Genomic DNA, 14,409 nt, shown 5'->3' with positions numbered 1-14,409 from the left:
CCCTCCCCAACTCTGGCCCCCTCATTCCGCTCCCGTTCTGCCTCCCCCGGCCCTGTGAGCCCCCGCCCCGCTCTGTCCCTCCGGGCCGCCCGGGGGCGCTGTGGCGGGCCGAGGAGGCGCTGTGGCGCCGCTCCCGCCTCTCTGTGGTGGCGGTGGCCCCGGCTGGCGGCGGGCGGCGAAGATGGCGGAGCCGAGTGGTGGCGGCGGTGGCGGTGGCCCCGGCCCCGGGCCCGGCGGGGACGGCCAGGCAGGGCCTGGCGGGGCGCTCATCCGCGTCACCGTGAAGACCCCCAAGGACAAGGAGGAGATCGTCATCGCGGACGGCGCCTCCGTGCGCGAGGTGGGGGCGGGGGCAGGCCGGGGGGGCGGAGAGGCCTGGAGGGGGGCTGTCGCGAGTGTTGAGGGGCGGGGGCGGCTGCTCTGGCGGGGCTGAGGGTTCGAGGAGTGGTGTGAAGGGTTTTTGGGAAGAGACCTGCGTTTGGGGCCGGGGAGGAATTTCGGGCGGGCGTAAGGAGCGGGGGAAGGGGGCTCTGGGCTGGGGGGCGGTCAGAGGGTCCGGGGGGTTCTTAGAGACCCGGATCAGAGCTGGGGCTGGCTTCGGAGCCTCTCGGGGCACCCCGGGCCTTTGGGCCTTGCTGGAGCCAGGGTGGGGGGAGCGGGGAGATCTGAAGGAGGGCAGGTGCTGGAAGGCTTTAAAGGGGAAACAGTCCTGAGGGCGGGAGGTGGTCTGGGGGGCTCACCTGTGGGAGGGGTCGTAGGTGTCGAAAGCACCATAGTTGAGGGACTCGGAGAGCTGCTTTGGGGGTGGTGGCAGTGGGAGGGGTGTGACGGACCGGGGTGGGGTCTGGGGGCTTGGGCCGTGGGCTGGGCTGCGTGGGGAATTGTTCCCTAAGCGGAGGTGTGGGAAAGGTATTGGGATCGTGGGCAGAGCCGCATGGGTGCGTGGGGGGCTGCTGGGGGGGCATCTGGGAGTCCTGGCGTAGGTCTGGACTCCTCTGGAGGCAGATTCCCCGGGCGAGGGGAGAGGAGCCAGGCAGATGTTTGGGGCAAACGTTGGATGAGCTGGAGGAGAGGAAACATCGGCCCTTCCACGGGTGGGCTAGGGGAGGCTCGGCACCTGCTAGGGAACGGGAGAGGGCTGGGATTGGCAAGAGCTAGGGTTAGCAAAGGCTGGGATTGGCAGGAGCTGGCTCTGGGGCTGGTCCTGGCATTGCGGAAGTGGCGATGCCCACTGGGACAAGGTGTCACGGCCTCTGCGCTGGGCCGTCTGCAGGGCAGGAGGTCGGCCTGTGAAGGGCCTGGAAGGGATCCCTGGGCAGCAGTTCATGGTGTGGGCAGGGGCTGTGCACGTGTGGTCCTCCTGATCCTTTCCATCCGGGGCACCCATTGGTACAGGGGGTGTGGAGTGAGGGCTTTGTGCAGGGAGGGCACAGAGCTGTGTGCGGAGAGACACAGACAGGGTGATCTGGGGCCAGGGCTATGCTGTGCCCAGCCTTGTTTTTAGATTCTGATGCAAAGGCTGAGAGCTCTGGAACCAGCATGTGTTTCACTCTCCATCCTGGTCTTCCCTTCTGAATTCCCTATAGTTTGTGTTTTCCAAGTGCAAGGATTTAATTCCTCCAAATTAATCTGGGAATGCCCCAGCAGGACCAGCAGTAAGAGACTTGCTTGCAGGTGTGAATCCCAGCACAGCACACAGTAAGGAAGAGGTGGCCATGCTCTGTGGCATGCTCACAGGGAATTCAGTTGCAGAAATAGGAATTGGACAAGACCTAGTTTATTTCCATTGGCTGATAAAGGATTATTCCCTTTTTCATAGAGCTCTGTCCTGTATTAAATCAGAGTTTGGCTTTCCTTAGGAAAGAAAACTCAAATGAGGAGATGAAACCAGTCCAGTAATTCAGGATAAATGGTGTGTTTGGGTTAGGTCTGAAGCACGATTGGTCAAGTTTTGGAAGCCTTCAGCTCTTCTGAGGGAATGGCTCTATTTTTTCTGAGATTTACTCCATAATTTGTGATTTCAGAGCTTGTCTTTGCTTTGTTTTGGTTTTCATTAACACCTCAGATGTCATCAGCAACTGGTGACTGTGTGGTACCTTCATGGGCTCTGAGGGCTTGTCAGTTCCTTGTACTGTTCCCAGACTGGATGTGATCCCTGGAGCTTTATGTTACTGATACAAATTCTTTGCCTGAAAAAAAATGCTCTGTTTGTTTTTCAGTTCAAAGAAGAGATTTCTAGACGGTTTAAAGCCAAACAGGATCAGCTGGTTCTGATCTTTGCTGGGAAGATCCTGAAGGATGGAGACACGTTGAATCAACATGGGATCAAAGATGGGCTCACTGTTCACTTGGTCATTAAGACTCCGCAGAAGTAAGAGTCTGGTCTTGAGGGGAGGCTGGGGTCAAATGGGAGTAACTGATTGTGATGATCCTGGTGAGCTTTCCCTGCCCAAGCTGTGCCATGCAGCAATGGGGTTTGTCACTAACCTGTCCGTGGATGACACAGCTGTGATGGTGTATGGCAGGTACCTGGAGGGGCTGGTACCGTTTAACATTACTCGTGTGTGTGTCTTGGAAGAACCCATCAGAAATGGATACTGGTTCTAGCAAACCAGCAAAAGTTTGCTAGAAAACGTTTCTGGTAAAAGAAATTACTTTCCCAGTGAATTTCTGTTGCTGTAGAAGCCAATACTTGGGTTTTCTGTCACCTGCTGCATACTCAGCTCTGAGCCTGTGCTCAGGCTCTCCAAGGCGCCACAGGAGGCACGTGGCATGTGGGGCACCTGTGTGGTCCCTGGAGGCACAGCTGCACAGGCGGGGCAGACAGTGAATGCTCCACATCGGGAGTGCGCAGAGGCTCAGGCTGCGCAACCACGGACACGGGGCAGTGTGGGGCTTCGCACACGGGGTACTGTGGGTGCACTCGGGGCACTTCCCGGTGGGGATGTGGCTCATGTGCACCACAGACCTCAGACTGTGAATGGGACACAGGGCTGACCTCAGCCTCCTGCAGGTTTAGCCCTTCCCAGCACCTTCCAGAGGGATGGTGGGCATGGAAGGATTTTGGGAACAGCTGCTGTGCTTTAGTTGCAGCCACATTTCATTGATCTGGGCCCTTCACAGCCGTGCCTCCAGCTCTGATGGCAGTGTGCCCCAGCTCCCGGGGAGCTCCAGGGCTATGTCTCTGTGCAGTTCTGCTGTCCCCTGGGAGAGCTGCATTAATCAAGATGGGGTTTTTTTCCCCTTTTTTTTTTTCCCTACCTGTGTTTTACAAACACAAGGAAGCGTACTGTCAGGTTCTGTGGCCTCTCTTCGGATTCTGCCTCTCCAGGTAGCCTGAGAGCCTGGTGCTGTTTCTGCTGTCTCCACTATAAATGTGGTATTGGTGGACCATTTCAAAGGGTGAATCAGAGCTGTTCTGGGCTGCTCATTTTTCTCCTCTTAATAGTCCTAGATAAGTGCTTACTGAAGACATTACAGCCTCTTCCTGTGAGAAGAGGCTGAGAGAAACCAAGTGCCCTTTCTAGCTTCCTTTGTCCTTTCTTGTTCAGCTTCCCATTTGCTTTGTTTCCCCACTCTTTGCCTCTCTCAGTGGCCAGTGGCTTTCAGCAACAGTGAGGTTAGTCTGGACAGTGGACAGGGACCTTCAGGGTTGATTTTTCAAGTTCTAGAAGAGTGAAAAAGGAAAAGGAGTTAAAGAAAAGGAATTATTCTTGGTTTGGGAAAAAAAATCAGGAAATCATTGTTCTTGTTAGAAGTATAATAGCATTATTGAGGTGAGTAAAGTGAATTTTTTGATCTAATTTAATGAAAGCTCTTCAGAACTAGTCCAGAACTCACTGTCGTGACTACAAAGGCTTCAGAAAATCTTCAAATGTTCTCTTTCAAATTCCTGTAGCACTCTTGAGGAGTAACTGTGGTAACAAGGTACTAACCTGGGTCGGTGTATTCAGCAAAGCTGATGTCCAGCACCTGCTGCATGGTGGCTTACAGCACAGTGTCTGTGTGGGTGTGTTAAAAGAAGCTCCAGACAGCTTGTGTTGGAGCAGGAGCCTTGCATCAAGGTGCAGCCAGTGGAAGAGCTGGGAATTTGGAGCCAAGCTGGCCAGAAACATTCCATAGCTTTGTGAGACAGCCATTCCATGGCTTTGCTGGCTGCCTCGTACCTCAGTTTCTCTCTTTCTACAGTAATGCTAATGCTTCTTTTTGCCCCAGAAGCACTGATAGGAATATTCAGAAGTGAACACTGTTGTTTTCCTCATGCGCTAGCCCTGCTGTAACCTCCTGTGGTTTCTGTGGGAGCAGCAGAAGGATTTTCCTGTTTGGAGCACACTCATTGCTCCAGGATATGGCTGCAGTAAATAGTTCAGTGGGATTCAAGGAAGAGCTGGATACAGCTCAGGGTAAGACCAGTCCAGCTGCTCTGCGTGGTCCAGGACAACTTGTCAGGGGCTGCAGTGCATCAGGATGGGAGGCAGATTCCAGCAGATGGAAGGCATCTGGGAGCACAGCTGTGGATCAGGGCAGGCAGAGATGGGATGGAAGCTGGGCTGGCTGCTGTGGGGATGACTGGTGTGCTGGTAGCCCCGTCATCATGGGGTGCACATCCTGTGTCCCAGCAGAGGACTCCCCTTGCCCTTCCACGGGTACCAGGAGTTTAATACTTTTTATCCTTTGCAGGGTCCAAGATTCAACATCTGCTGCTTCTGCCCCCAGTGCTGCTTCTGCCCCCACTGCAACCCCTTCTTCTCCTGCTGCCCCATCCCAGCCCTCCACATCCAGCAGTGCTGGTCCGGACGCAGGGAGTGGCAGCAGACGGAGCAGTGGGTCGGGGACCGTGGGAGGTCCTGGAGACGGAGGCCCCAACAGTGCTGCATCCATCCTGTGTAAGTGGGAGCTGTGAGAAGGAGGAATTTTCTGGGATTAGACCAAGGAGTTTGGGTTCTTGACCTCTGTTGTTGTCTCTGCTTGCCGTGGGCTTTGCCTGAGTCACTCCCATGGTACACCTCTGTGTCTCTGCTCAAGGTAATTCCAGTTAGTGAAGTGTGTGTGTGTAGGGATGTCTTTACTCAGAGCTGGCCACCATAGGAATGCAGGATACCCCTGGATTTGTAGGAATGCAGTTCAGCTGACTGTCCTCTTTTGCAGTTGCTGGCAGTTACTGACTCACTCCTCTCTTCCTGTGTGTTGTTCCCTCTCCAGCTGGATTCGGTGGCATCACTGGGCTGGGCAACCTTGGGATGGGCTCTGCCAACTTCATGGAGCTCCAGCAGCAGATGCAGCGGCAGCTGATGTCCAACCCAGAGATGCTTTCCCAGATCATGGAGAATCCCTTGGTGCAGAACATGATGTCTAACCCTGACCTCATGAGGCAGATGATCATGGCCAATCCCCAGATGCAGCAGCTCATGGAACGAAATCCAGAGATAAGCCACATGCTTAATAACCCAGAGCTCATGAGGCAGGTGAGTCACACCAGGGCTCAGTAAAGAGTGTTGAGGAGAGTCTTTGTGGTCCAACATCAGTGTCTGCACTGCAGAGGAGGAGTGGGAATGCCAGAAGAGTGGTTTTGGAGATCTCTTCCTTCCTGCTGTGAGCGCCCCACAAACAGATGGTGGTCTTGAGTTGCGTGAACACTGGTTACTCAACCCACATCCTTGCAACTCTTATCTCCCTTTCAGAGCTATTGAATCCATGATGTATTGGGAAAAAAAGGGATGCTGGGATTTTCCTAGCATGCTGGCTACAAGGCTACTGTGTTGTGATTCAGGAATGGGAGTAAAAACAGTGCTGGAGAAGTGAAGCTACTGCAAAAGCTTTTTGTTTCTCTCTAGTTCTCTTGACAGATTACATAGAGACTCCAGAGCTGTACAGTGAATGTTGCACTACCTGTGTCAGTGGGGAGCCCGAGTGTAGACTGGGATCCCAGAGGGCTCTCATTTTTCCCAGAACAGAGAGGACCCGTGTCCAAGAGGAGTGGCTGTCTGGAAGACCAAGGGTTCATCAGAAGGGAATCCTAAGGGATCAGTGAGAATCTGGGTGTTAATAGCTGTTGACAGGACTCTGCTGTTTCCCGGGAAGGCTTGTCTAGAGGGTTGTGCTGACTGAGCCTAGTTTCCATCTGCTTCTCTGTTATTCTGCTTTCAACTGTGTAGGCCATACATGAAATTCCCAGGCTGCAGGACTAAATTGTGAATAATTTGTACCTAAGCAGTTCCTCAAATGAGACCTGGATGTTCTTTGTCCAGGGGAGACCCATCAAAAGTCTGGAGAGGGTGGAAGGATCCACCTTCCCAGTTGTTGTATGTAGTCCATCCAGTCTGAGTGGGAACATTTGGGTGTCGGATGTTTGGATGTCCTGATACTGCTTAGGAACAGAACAGTCTCATCGAGCTGAATTGAGGCTGAGAAGAAAGAGAGACGAGCAAGGGTGGGGAGGAGCCTAGTTCCCTGGGCTCTCTTTGCTTGGATAAATGATCTCTCTGCCCTCTGCCTGTGAATAGGGTTTAATTATCCTCTCTCTCCTGGGAGCTGAGATTTAACTCTTTCAGGGCTTGGCTGCTGACCAGGCTCTTGTTCCACTCTGACCCTTCATGGTGCATGTGGGCCTGAGCTTTCAACCTTTTCCTTCCTCTCCCAGACGATGGAATTGGCTCGTAACCCTGCCATGATGCAGGAGATGATGCGGAACCAGGACCGTGCTTTGAGTAACCTCGAGAGCATTCCAGGAGGATACAATGCCCTGCGCCGGATGTACACGGATATCCAGGAGCCCATGTTTAGTGCGGCCAGGGAGCAGGTATTGGCTGCATTCCTGTGAGTGGGGTGTAGTGTGGGAAAGAGGTCTTTCCCTGTCCCCTGTGCTGATGGGGCAGCTTTCCTAGAGTGTGGCTCTTCATCCCTCCACTCCAGTGCAGGCACTGGCTGGAGAACATGGTGCAGTGCCTCCCGTGGCATGGGTTGAGGTGTCAGAGAGGCCTGCTCTGCTCCTCCAGTCCCCCAGCAGGCTGGATGCCAGCCAGCCCTGACCGATAGGCAGGTCCTGTCACTGTTAGCGCAGCCCTCTGCTGCCTGGATTAGCTGGAGGCCGACGCCTTCGGAGTGGGGCTGGCTCAGATCCAGTTGGCTGGTAGTGCAGGAGGAGGGAGCACGGGTCTGGCTACAGAGGGCTGTGCATACATACTCCAATCCAGCATTACCTACTGGTATGTCCGGGTACTGGTTTTACAGGGGCGTTTTGAAGCCCTGCATTTGGGAGCTGTGGCCATTCCTGTGCCTGGGCTCTTTCTAAAGTGAGGTGTGTTGTGGATTGCAGATTTCTCAGGAGGCGGATCATGGCACGTGTTTAGCAAATTCTGGACTTGGCTGAATATCATCGGCTGTTCCCCGGCTCGCTCAGGGGTTGGTCTGCTGGGACTAACTGATTCCATCTGTTTCTTTTTTTTTTTCTCCCTAGTTTGGCAACAATCCTTTCTCTTCCTTGACGGGGAATTCTGACAGCTCGAGCTCTCAGCCTTTGCGGACGGAGAACAGAGAGCCGTTGCCAAACCCCTGGAGCCCCACACCCCCTGCTTCCCAGAGTCAGGCACCCAGCAGCGAAGGGAGCACGGGCTCGGCAACCACCCAGGGCACCCCAACTGTATCCAACCCCTTCGGGCTGAATGCTGCCAGTTTTGGCGCTGGTATGTAAGGGAGGAGCCCAAGGGTGCTGCTGGCTGAGCAGGTCACCCAGGCTTCCTTGGAGGGCCAGTTCCTCTGGCATTTGAGCCCTGTCTGTGGCTGTTATCCAGAGGAGTGGGTCTAGCCTACCTGCAGACACAAATTAATTATTCTGATGCATTTGTCAGACAGTTTCTTTGGGAATTCTGCTGTCCCTAAAGCTCTCAAGAGCAGGAGAGTGGCCAGCAGAGCACTGCCATGGCTGTCCACAGCCATGTTTGCTGCTGGAGGGGGGATAGAGTACAGGCAGTGCTGTCAGCTACCACATTGTGTTCCAGGCAATCCAGTGGTGCTCAGGCTTATCAGGGGTTTTCCTTTATCTTCCCTTCCCCTTGCAGGCATGTTCAACAGCCCAGAGATGCAAGGACTCCTGCAGCAGATTTCCGAAAACCCTCAGTTGATGCAGAATATGATCTCTGCCCCCTACATGCGGAGCATGATGCAGACTCTTGCCCAGAACCCGGACTTTGCAGCACAGGTAAAAGTGTTGCAGTTGTCTGCTGTTGCCAGGCAGGCCATGAGCTCAGTATGAGGTCAATCTGCTGCTGGGGTCGAACTGGTTCCTCCTGCAGACCCTGGAGCAGAGTGAATACATAGTTGTATTTCTCAATAGGCTGAAACAGCCCCAGCTCTGAGCTCTGTGTGTTTGCAGAGCCCCTAACACAAGAGGTGACTCTCAAAAGGACATGGGAATGACCCTTCTCTTTGCCCATGGTCAAATAGCTCCTGTTCAACACTGCTGTCAGGAATTGAGCATTTTGATCCCCCTTAGCAGGGGAGCCTGTTGAAGGCCCAGGGAGGGAGTCAGGGGCCCCATGACTGACCTGTTCTTCATGGCTTAGTTGCATAGGGTTTAACAGCAAGTGGCAGCAACCCTCTGACCCTACCTACATGTGCTGTCTCTTGCTAGATCATGGTAAATGTCCCCCTCTTTGCTGGGAATCCACAGCTTCAAGAACAGCTCCGCCTTCAGCTCCCTGTCTTCTTGCAGCAGGTAAAGGCCTCTGGCTGGCCCTGTGCTGCCCTCAGCCCCTGGCTCCAGAGCTTCTCCCCCCACTGTGGGACAGGCAGGATCTCAGCTGCTTGGTTGAGTGTACTAGGAAGCATGTGGGCTTGGGGGGCCGGGCTGAGGAAGAAAGGGGGTTGCACAAAGGATACAAAGAGGAAGAACTTGGTTAGACAAGGTAGTCTGAATTAACTCATCTGAATTACTCAAAGGTGGACTCCAAATCAGTCCACCTGATACTTGGAACCCCTGTGTAGACAGTCTCTCACTGTGTTGAGTTTACAAAAATTACAGCAGCTGGTTCTCAGGTAAATCAGAGTCCAAAGGCATGTGTCCCCAGTTCTAATCTGATTCACCCAGTTCATCTAGGAAACCTGATGTGAACTTTGTGAGTGTCCCTGCAGTCTGGAGCCTCGGAGGAGGATCCAGACACAAAGGCTGGCGCTGACCGTAGGCAAGAGGCACGGCTTGGCGCTGGCTCAGGTGTGACAGTGGTGGAGCTCTGGCTGCCTGAGCCCTCACTGGTTGGTACCGTGGTGTCTCTTTGCCTTGGTCCCCAGATGCAGAATCCGGACTCCCTGTCCATCCTCACCAACCCCCGCGCCATGCAGGCCCTGCTCCAGATCCAGCAGGGACTCCAGACACTGCAGACGGAGGCCCCCGGACTAGTGCCAAGGTACGGAGTGCTCCAGAGTGGGGCCATGCAGGCAGAACTGGCTGTGGATTCATCTGGGAGATCTGCTTGGGATGCTCTGTCATGGGGACTTGTGCGGGTTTGTGCCTGCAGGCCTCTCTGAGCTAGTTAATTAGCACTTGCTGCTTGCTTGTGCTTCACTGAGAAGTCCTTGACCCTTTCTTTTTGGAGAAAAGGTTTGGAGTGCACTTGGTCCTTCCCCCATCCTTTGTTTGCTGCATTTGGTGTGGACTGAACCCGAGAACTTTATCTCTGGAGAACAGTATGAGATGGACAGACACAGACGCAAGGCTGGGTGGGTGTGCTGGGGCAGGCTGATCTACTGGCAGCTCTCTGCTCACTGTCACCATGCGTCATGCTTCATCAAAGCAGTTCTCTGCAGGCATCTGTTAGCTCTGCTCACTCCCCGTGCCATGTGTGACCAGAACATGGATGCAGCCTGTTCAGTTTTCAAAGCTGCCCTGTAGCTGGGCCTTCAGTGAGGGCCAGCCTGGTCGCACCTGCTGACTGCCCTGCTGCCCCACTCTGGGGGGATGCCCAGAATGCCGGTGTCACCCTGAGCATGCCCTGCCTTCCTCTGCAGCCTCGGCTCCTTTGGCATGCCCCGGATGCCCCCGTCCTCTACAGGAGGAAGCACAATCCCGGAGAACCCCGTTCCCTCCGCTTCAACGCCGGCCAGTGCCTCTCCAGCTGGGGGTGGTAACCCTCAACAGCAGCTCATGCAGCAGATGATCCAGCTGCTGGCCGGAGGAAGCTCTCAAGTACGTAGCGCCCAGCGGGAGCTGGCACAGGCGGGGAGGTATCCAGGGGGTTTCCCACCTCACCCCACTCGGGATGTGGTCCCCAACAGTCTCTTGTGACTGTGGTGCTCTAGGCCAGGTTTGGTTTTGGGGTTTGGCTGACTTTTTGGCGTGTTGAACCATTTGAGAGGTTTAAGCGCAGCGTGCTTGGGATCCTTCTCCCTGCACTGCTGCCACTGTCAGTACCGAACCAGGACTGACTCAGGTGTGGCTGCTGTGCCACCACCCAAAGGGACGTGGAGACTGTCCCCACACAAGCCTGAAGCTGAGCTTGAGGTTCCTGCACAGCCGTGGTTGCTGGCACTGCCCATGTTTGAATGCCGTCTGTGCTCTCTAGTTTCTCTCCAAGGTCTCTGTGCCTTTCCTCACAGGTGCAGAGTCCCGAAGTGCGATTCCAACAGCAACTGGAGCAGCTGAATGCCATGGGCTTCATCAACCGTGAGGCCAATCTCCAGGCGCTCATCGCCACTGGTGGGGACATCAACGCCGCTATCGAGAGACTGCTGGGCTCCCAGCCTTCCTAAACTCTGTCCTGCTGTCCCACAGACGTCAGCACATGCATCCATACACATGCACAGGGGATCTTTCCGGAAAGCCCGCCATCATTTTCATATCTGACAGCTGTCCATGTATTTAAAACAAAAAGATACAGCTTAACCCTTGACCTTCCTACTAAGTTAAGATTTCATGTTGAAATGCTCTTTAACTGGCTTGTATGTGGATTCCAGTTCTCATCGTGGCCACAGAGACTTCAGATGTGTATTTTTTCCTAAATATGCCCTGTCTCAGACACTCTTCTCTCTCTCTCTCTAGATGGTAGAGGCGATACTTCTAGTTACTTACCTGAATGATTGTGTTTTGAGTAGCTTGATTTTAACTGTACATGATTCCTTCCCCTAGCCCTCCTTTCAGGCAAATATTTAAAAAATTGAGCCAAGTTTGGGGATTGGTTATTCCTCTCAGCATCTTATTGGGAATGGATCAAAAGAAAAATTGAAATTACCTGAGAATTTCTGATGTCATTTGTCTTAATGTTTCCTGGGATGAACCGAGCCCGAGCCCGTGTCCCTCCCTCACAGGTGCCTCCAGTCTCCTGGTAGAGGGTTAATGGGTGCAAAATCTGCATTTGAAGTGTGGCCTCTTTACACTCTGGGGGTGGTGTAATGGAGCCCAGGGGTGTGCAGCGACCAGGTGTGCTGTTTTTGAGCTTGAGATGAAGGTGCTGTGTAGAGGAGGGTGTTTGGAAGGTGTGTTTCTGCCCAAGTCGTGTGGTTCCTGATCGGAAGTGTGCAGGGTCATTGACTCCTGTGCTCAGTGGGCTCATTTCTACAAGTGTGAAAACTAAAAAGGAAATGGAAAAATAAGCTAATGGTCTTTTTGCTTCACTGGAAAATGTTGAAGTTCATATTCTTCCCAGTTTAGATCCATCTTCCACTCCCCTTCCATTCTGATGTGTTTGGATGTTCCTACTGTCCAAGAGACTCCCCAGGACCAGCAGGGTGGTATTTCCCAGGAGCCTCCATGGCTGTGTTATTTGCATACACCATTTTTATCAAAGGAAAGAAAATAAATGCGCACAACCATCTGTCTCCCTGCATCCCTGTCTCATCCTTGCTTGCCTCGGCTCATCTGGGCCAGTTCCCAGTTACTTGGGATTAATCCGTCCTGTCCTGTTCCCCGTGCTGAATGCACGGGGGTGTCACTCTTCCTTCCCACCTGGCCCAGCTGTCTTCCCTCGTGGCCAGGAAACCTTTGACACATCAGAAATGCTGCCGAAGCTTCCCAAAATTGGTCCTAAAGTGGCGGTTTGGAAGCTTCTTTTGAATTAGAATTGGCAATTAGCAACTGTTGGAGCTGTTGTGAGCTGGGAGTCAGTGTTACTTGATAGTTTTAAGTTTCTTTCAGTGTGGGAGGATTGGGCAGAGAGGGAACAGGAGGTTTGCTGCATACCTGTAAAACCTGCTGCACCCAGCTGGCTCCGTAGCTGGAACTGGGATCAATGGGTGTTCGTGTTGCTGAGAGTGTAGGTGGTGGTGGTGGTGGTGGAGAAAACACAGGACTGGAAACACTCCTGCCTCTGTGTGTGCGTCCTAATGAGACTGCAATCCCTTGGAGGAGGATTTAGAAAGCCGCTTTAACCTCTTCTGGAGATTGTGCACAAACGTGTGGATTGCTTTGTGAACCTCTCCTCAGACATGAGAAGTTTGCACAGAACTGTGTAGGAATGGGACTGGAGGTCCCGATTGGCACTGGCGGGGTCAGAGCTCTTCCCAAATGTTACTGATTGGCCCCTTTACAGCTCAAAACAGGCTTCTGAAAATGCCTGTATGAGCCTTGGGATCTCTTCAATGTCCCTTGACAGCACTAAAGTCTGTGTCCCTGCACAAGCCAGCTCTTGTAAGGAATGTGCTTGTGGAAGGATGGATGGTGCAAGCAGGGAAGGGAGGGTGCAGAGGGGATGCACAGGGTCACAGGGAGCGGCAGTGGTACTCACCATATACCTCATGGTGAGTTTGAACTTCTGAGGAGCAAAATGAGTCCCGCTAGTGTTGTTTCTGGCCAGGCAGAAATCATCTTTCCACCCCCTCTGTGTCAGCAAGGTGTGACATGGTGATGTCAGTCACCACAGTGCAAGGGATCTGTGTGTGTGTGAGAGGATCTGTGTTGGAACAGGGACTTGGAGGGATGGAGCAGTTTAGTGACTCCAAAGCTGGCTGGAAATAAATCCCTGCATGGTAGAGGAATCCTGCTGCAGTGTGTGCAGATGGCTGTGAACCTCTGAGGAGAATCCACAGGAGTTTGAGAACCCCAGAATGATTTGGGTGGGAAGATGCCCAAATTCCCTCACCCCTGCGGTCCAGCCCTGGCTAGCAATGGACCTCGAGAGGAAATCTGGGCTAGGACGAAGATAAAAGACAAAAAGGCGCTCTTAATCCTCACGGGACACAGTCCCACAGTTTTAGTGTAGAACCTACACCATGGAGCCCAGGAGGAGAAAGAGCACGAGACCCCCCCATGCGAGGAGTTTTAAGCCCTAGGGAAGAGAGGGAGGGGGTCTGTTGACCAATGGGGTCTGACCCAGGGGGAGGTGAGATACAGGCGGTATCGGGTGAGGAGGATGCAAAGGTTCGTGGGAAGGTGCAACCAAAAACACCCAGTGCAATATAACAGAACGAATGAACTACTTAGTGCAATACAACAGGAAGAGACCTCATAGCTCATCTCATTCCACACCCCTGCCACGGGCAGGGACACCTTCCACTATCCCAGGTTGCTGCAAGCCCTGTCCAACCCGGCCTTGAACACATCCAGGGATGGGGCAGCCACAGCTTCTCTGGGCATCCTGTGCCAGGCCCTCACCACCCTCACAGGGAAGAATTCCTTCTAATATCCAGTGTAAGTTATCCCTCTTTTGGTTTAAAACCATTTCCCCTTGAGTCATTATTATCTGTCCATATTAAAAAAACTTTGTCCTTCATTTTCACAAGTTCCCTTTAACGCCTGAAAGGCCACAAAGAGCCCTCACAGGCCATCCAGTCCTGGGTGTCTCTTGTTTGTTTAAGTGGGAAAACACATTTCTTCTGTGTCTCCACAGTGTAGCATCTGCTCCTGCGCCACTTTGGGATCATTCCTCTCCTGCTGCCATCCCACCAGCCAAAATGCTAAAACTGAGACATGGGGCAGCCTGCAGCCTCTTATGCCCATCTGCTGACACGTCCCAGCTCTTCAGTCTCCCCCAGCAGTCTGGCAAAGCTGCCCATTGCACAATGCTCCCAAGGGCTTTGTTCTACTGCTTATGTACTGGGAAGGAGAGTTGGGAGGGTCTGGCCCGCAGCTTCCTCAGTGGTGGAACACAGTGAGGCAGGGATCACTGGGACAGAGCTGGGAGGTGGATGCAGCTGGATCTGGTCTTGGGTACTTACGGGGGATGCAGATCCGGCCTTCCAGGACTCCGAAGAAAAAGGTGCTTTGAAGGCTGGTGAGAAGAGCCTTTTAGTGAAACCTTAATCCCCTCCAGAGCTTTCCCTAATCCCTGGTAATGTGTGTTCAAAGGCCCACTTCTGAAGGAATGACTGCACTTTCTCGATCCCGTATCTCTCCTTCCCCAAGGAATCACCCGAAGGTGTTCTCACTGACTGTTTTCTCTCATTTTACTCTGATAAATAGAATAATTCTTTTAAAACATCATG

At 53.3% G+C, this 14,409-nt stretch overlaps 1 protein-coding gene across 2 annotated transcripts; it reads left to right on the top strand.

Annotated features, from left to right (window-relative positions):
• Window positions 1-156: 156 nt before the first annotated feature.
• On the top strand, window positions 157-11,816 carry UBQLN4 (ubiquilin 4). Of its 2 annotated transcripts, XM_066206770.1 has the most exons (11): window positions 157-340; window positions 2,220-2,371; window positions 4,681-4,886; window positions 5,203-5,465; window positions 6,641-6,799; window positions 7,457-7,682; window positions 8,058-8,197; window positions 8,630-8,713; window positions 9,286-9,401; window positions 10,003-10,180; window positions 10,591-11,816. In XM_066206770.1, the coding sequence occupies exons 1-11, from the start codon at window positions 182-184 to the stop codon at window positions 10,741-10,743; spliced, it is 1,836 nt and encodes a 611-aa protein (XP_066062867.1). In that variant the 5' UTR covers window positions 157-181; the 3' UTR covers window positions 10,744-11,816. The 2 variants fall into 2 exon arrangements, with proteins under 2 accessions (XP_066062867.1, XP_066062868.1); XM_066206771.1 differs by lacking the exon at window positions 8,630-8,713.
• Window positions 11,817-14,409: the final 2,593 nt, after the last annotated feature.

This window comes from Chamaea fasciata, unplaced genomic scaffold (assembly GCF_029207755.1).
Source record: "Chamaea fasciata isolate MVZ Bird 193981 ecotype frontalis unplaced genomic scaffold, bChaFas1.0.hap1 SCAF_31, whole genome shotgun sequence".
Lineage (NCBI taxonomy): Eukaryota > Metazoa > Chordata > Aves > Passeriformes > Sylviidae > Chamaea > Chamaea fasciata.
The sequence above is the reverse complement of the archived record's forward strand: the minus strand, read 5'-3'. Positions and strand labels throughout refer to the sequence as shown.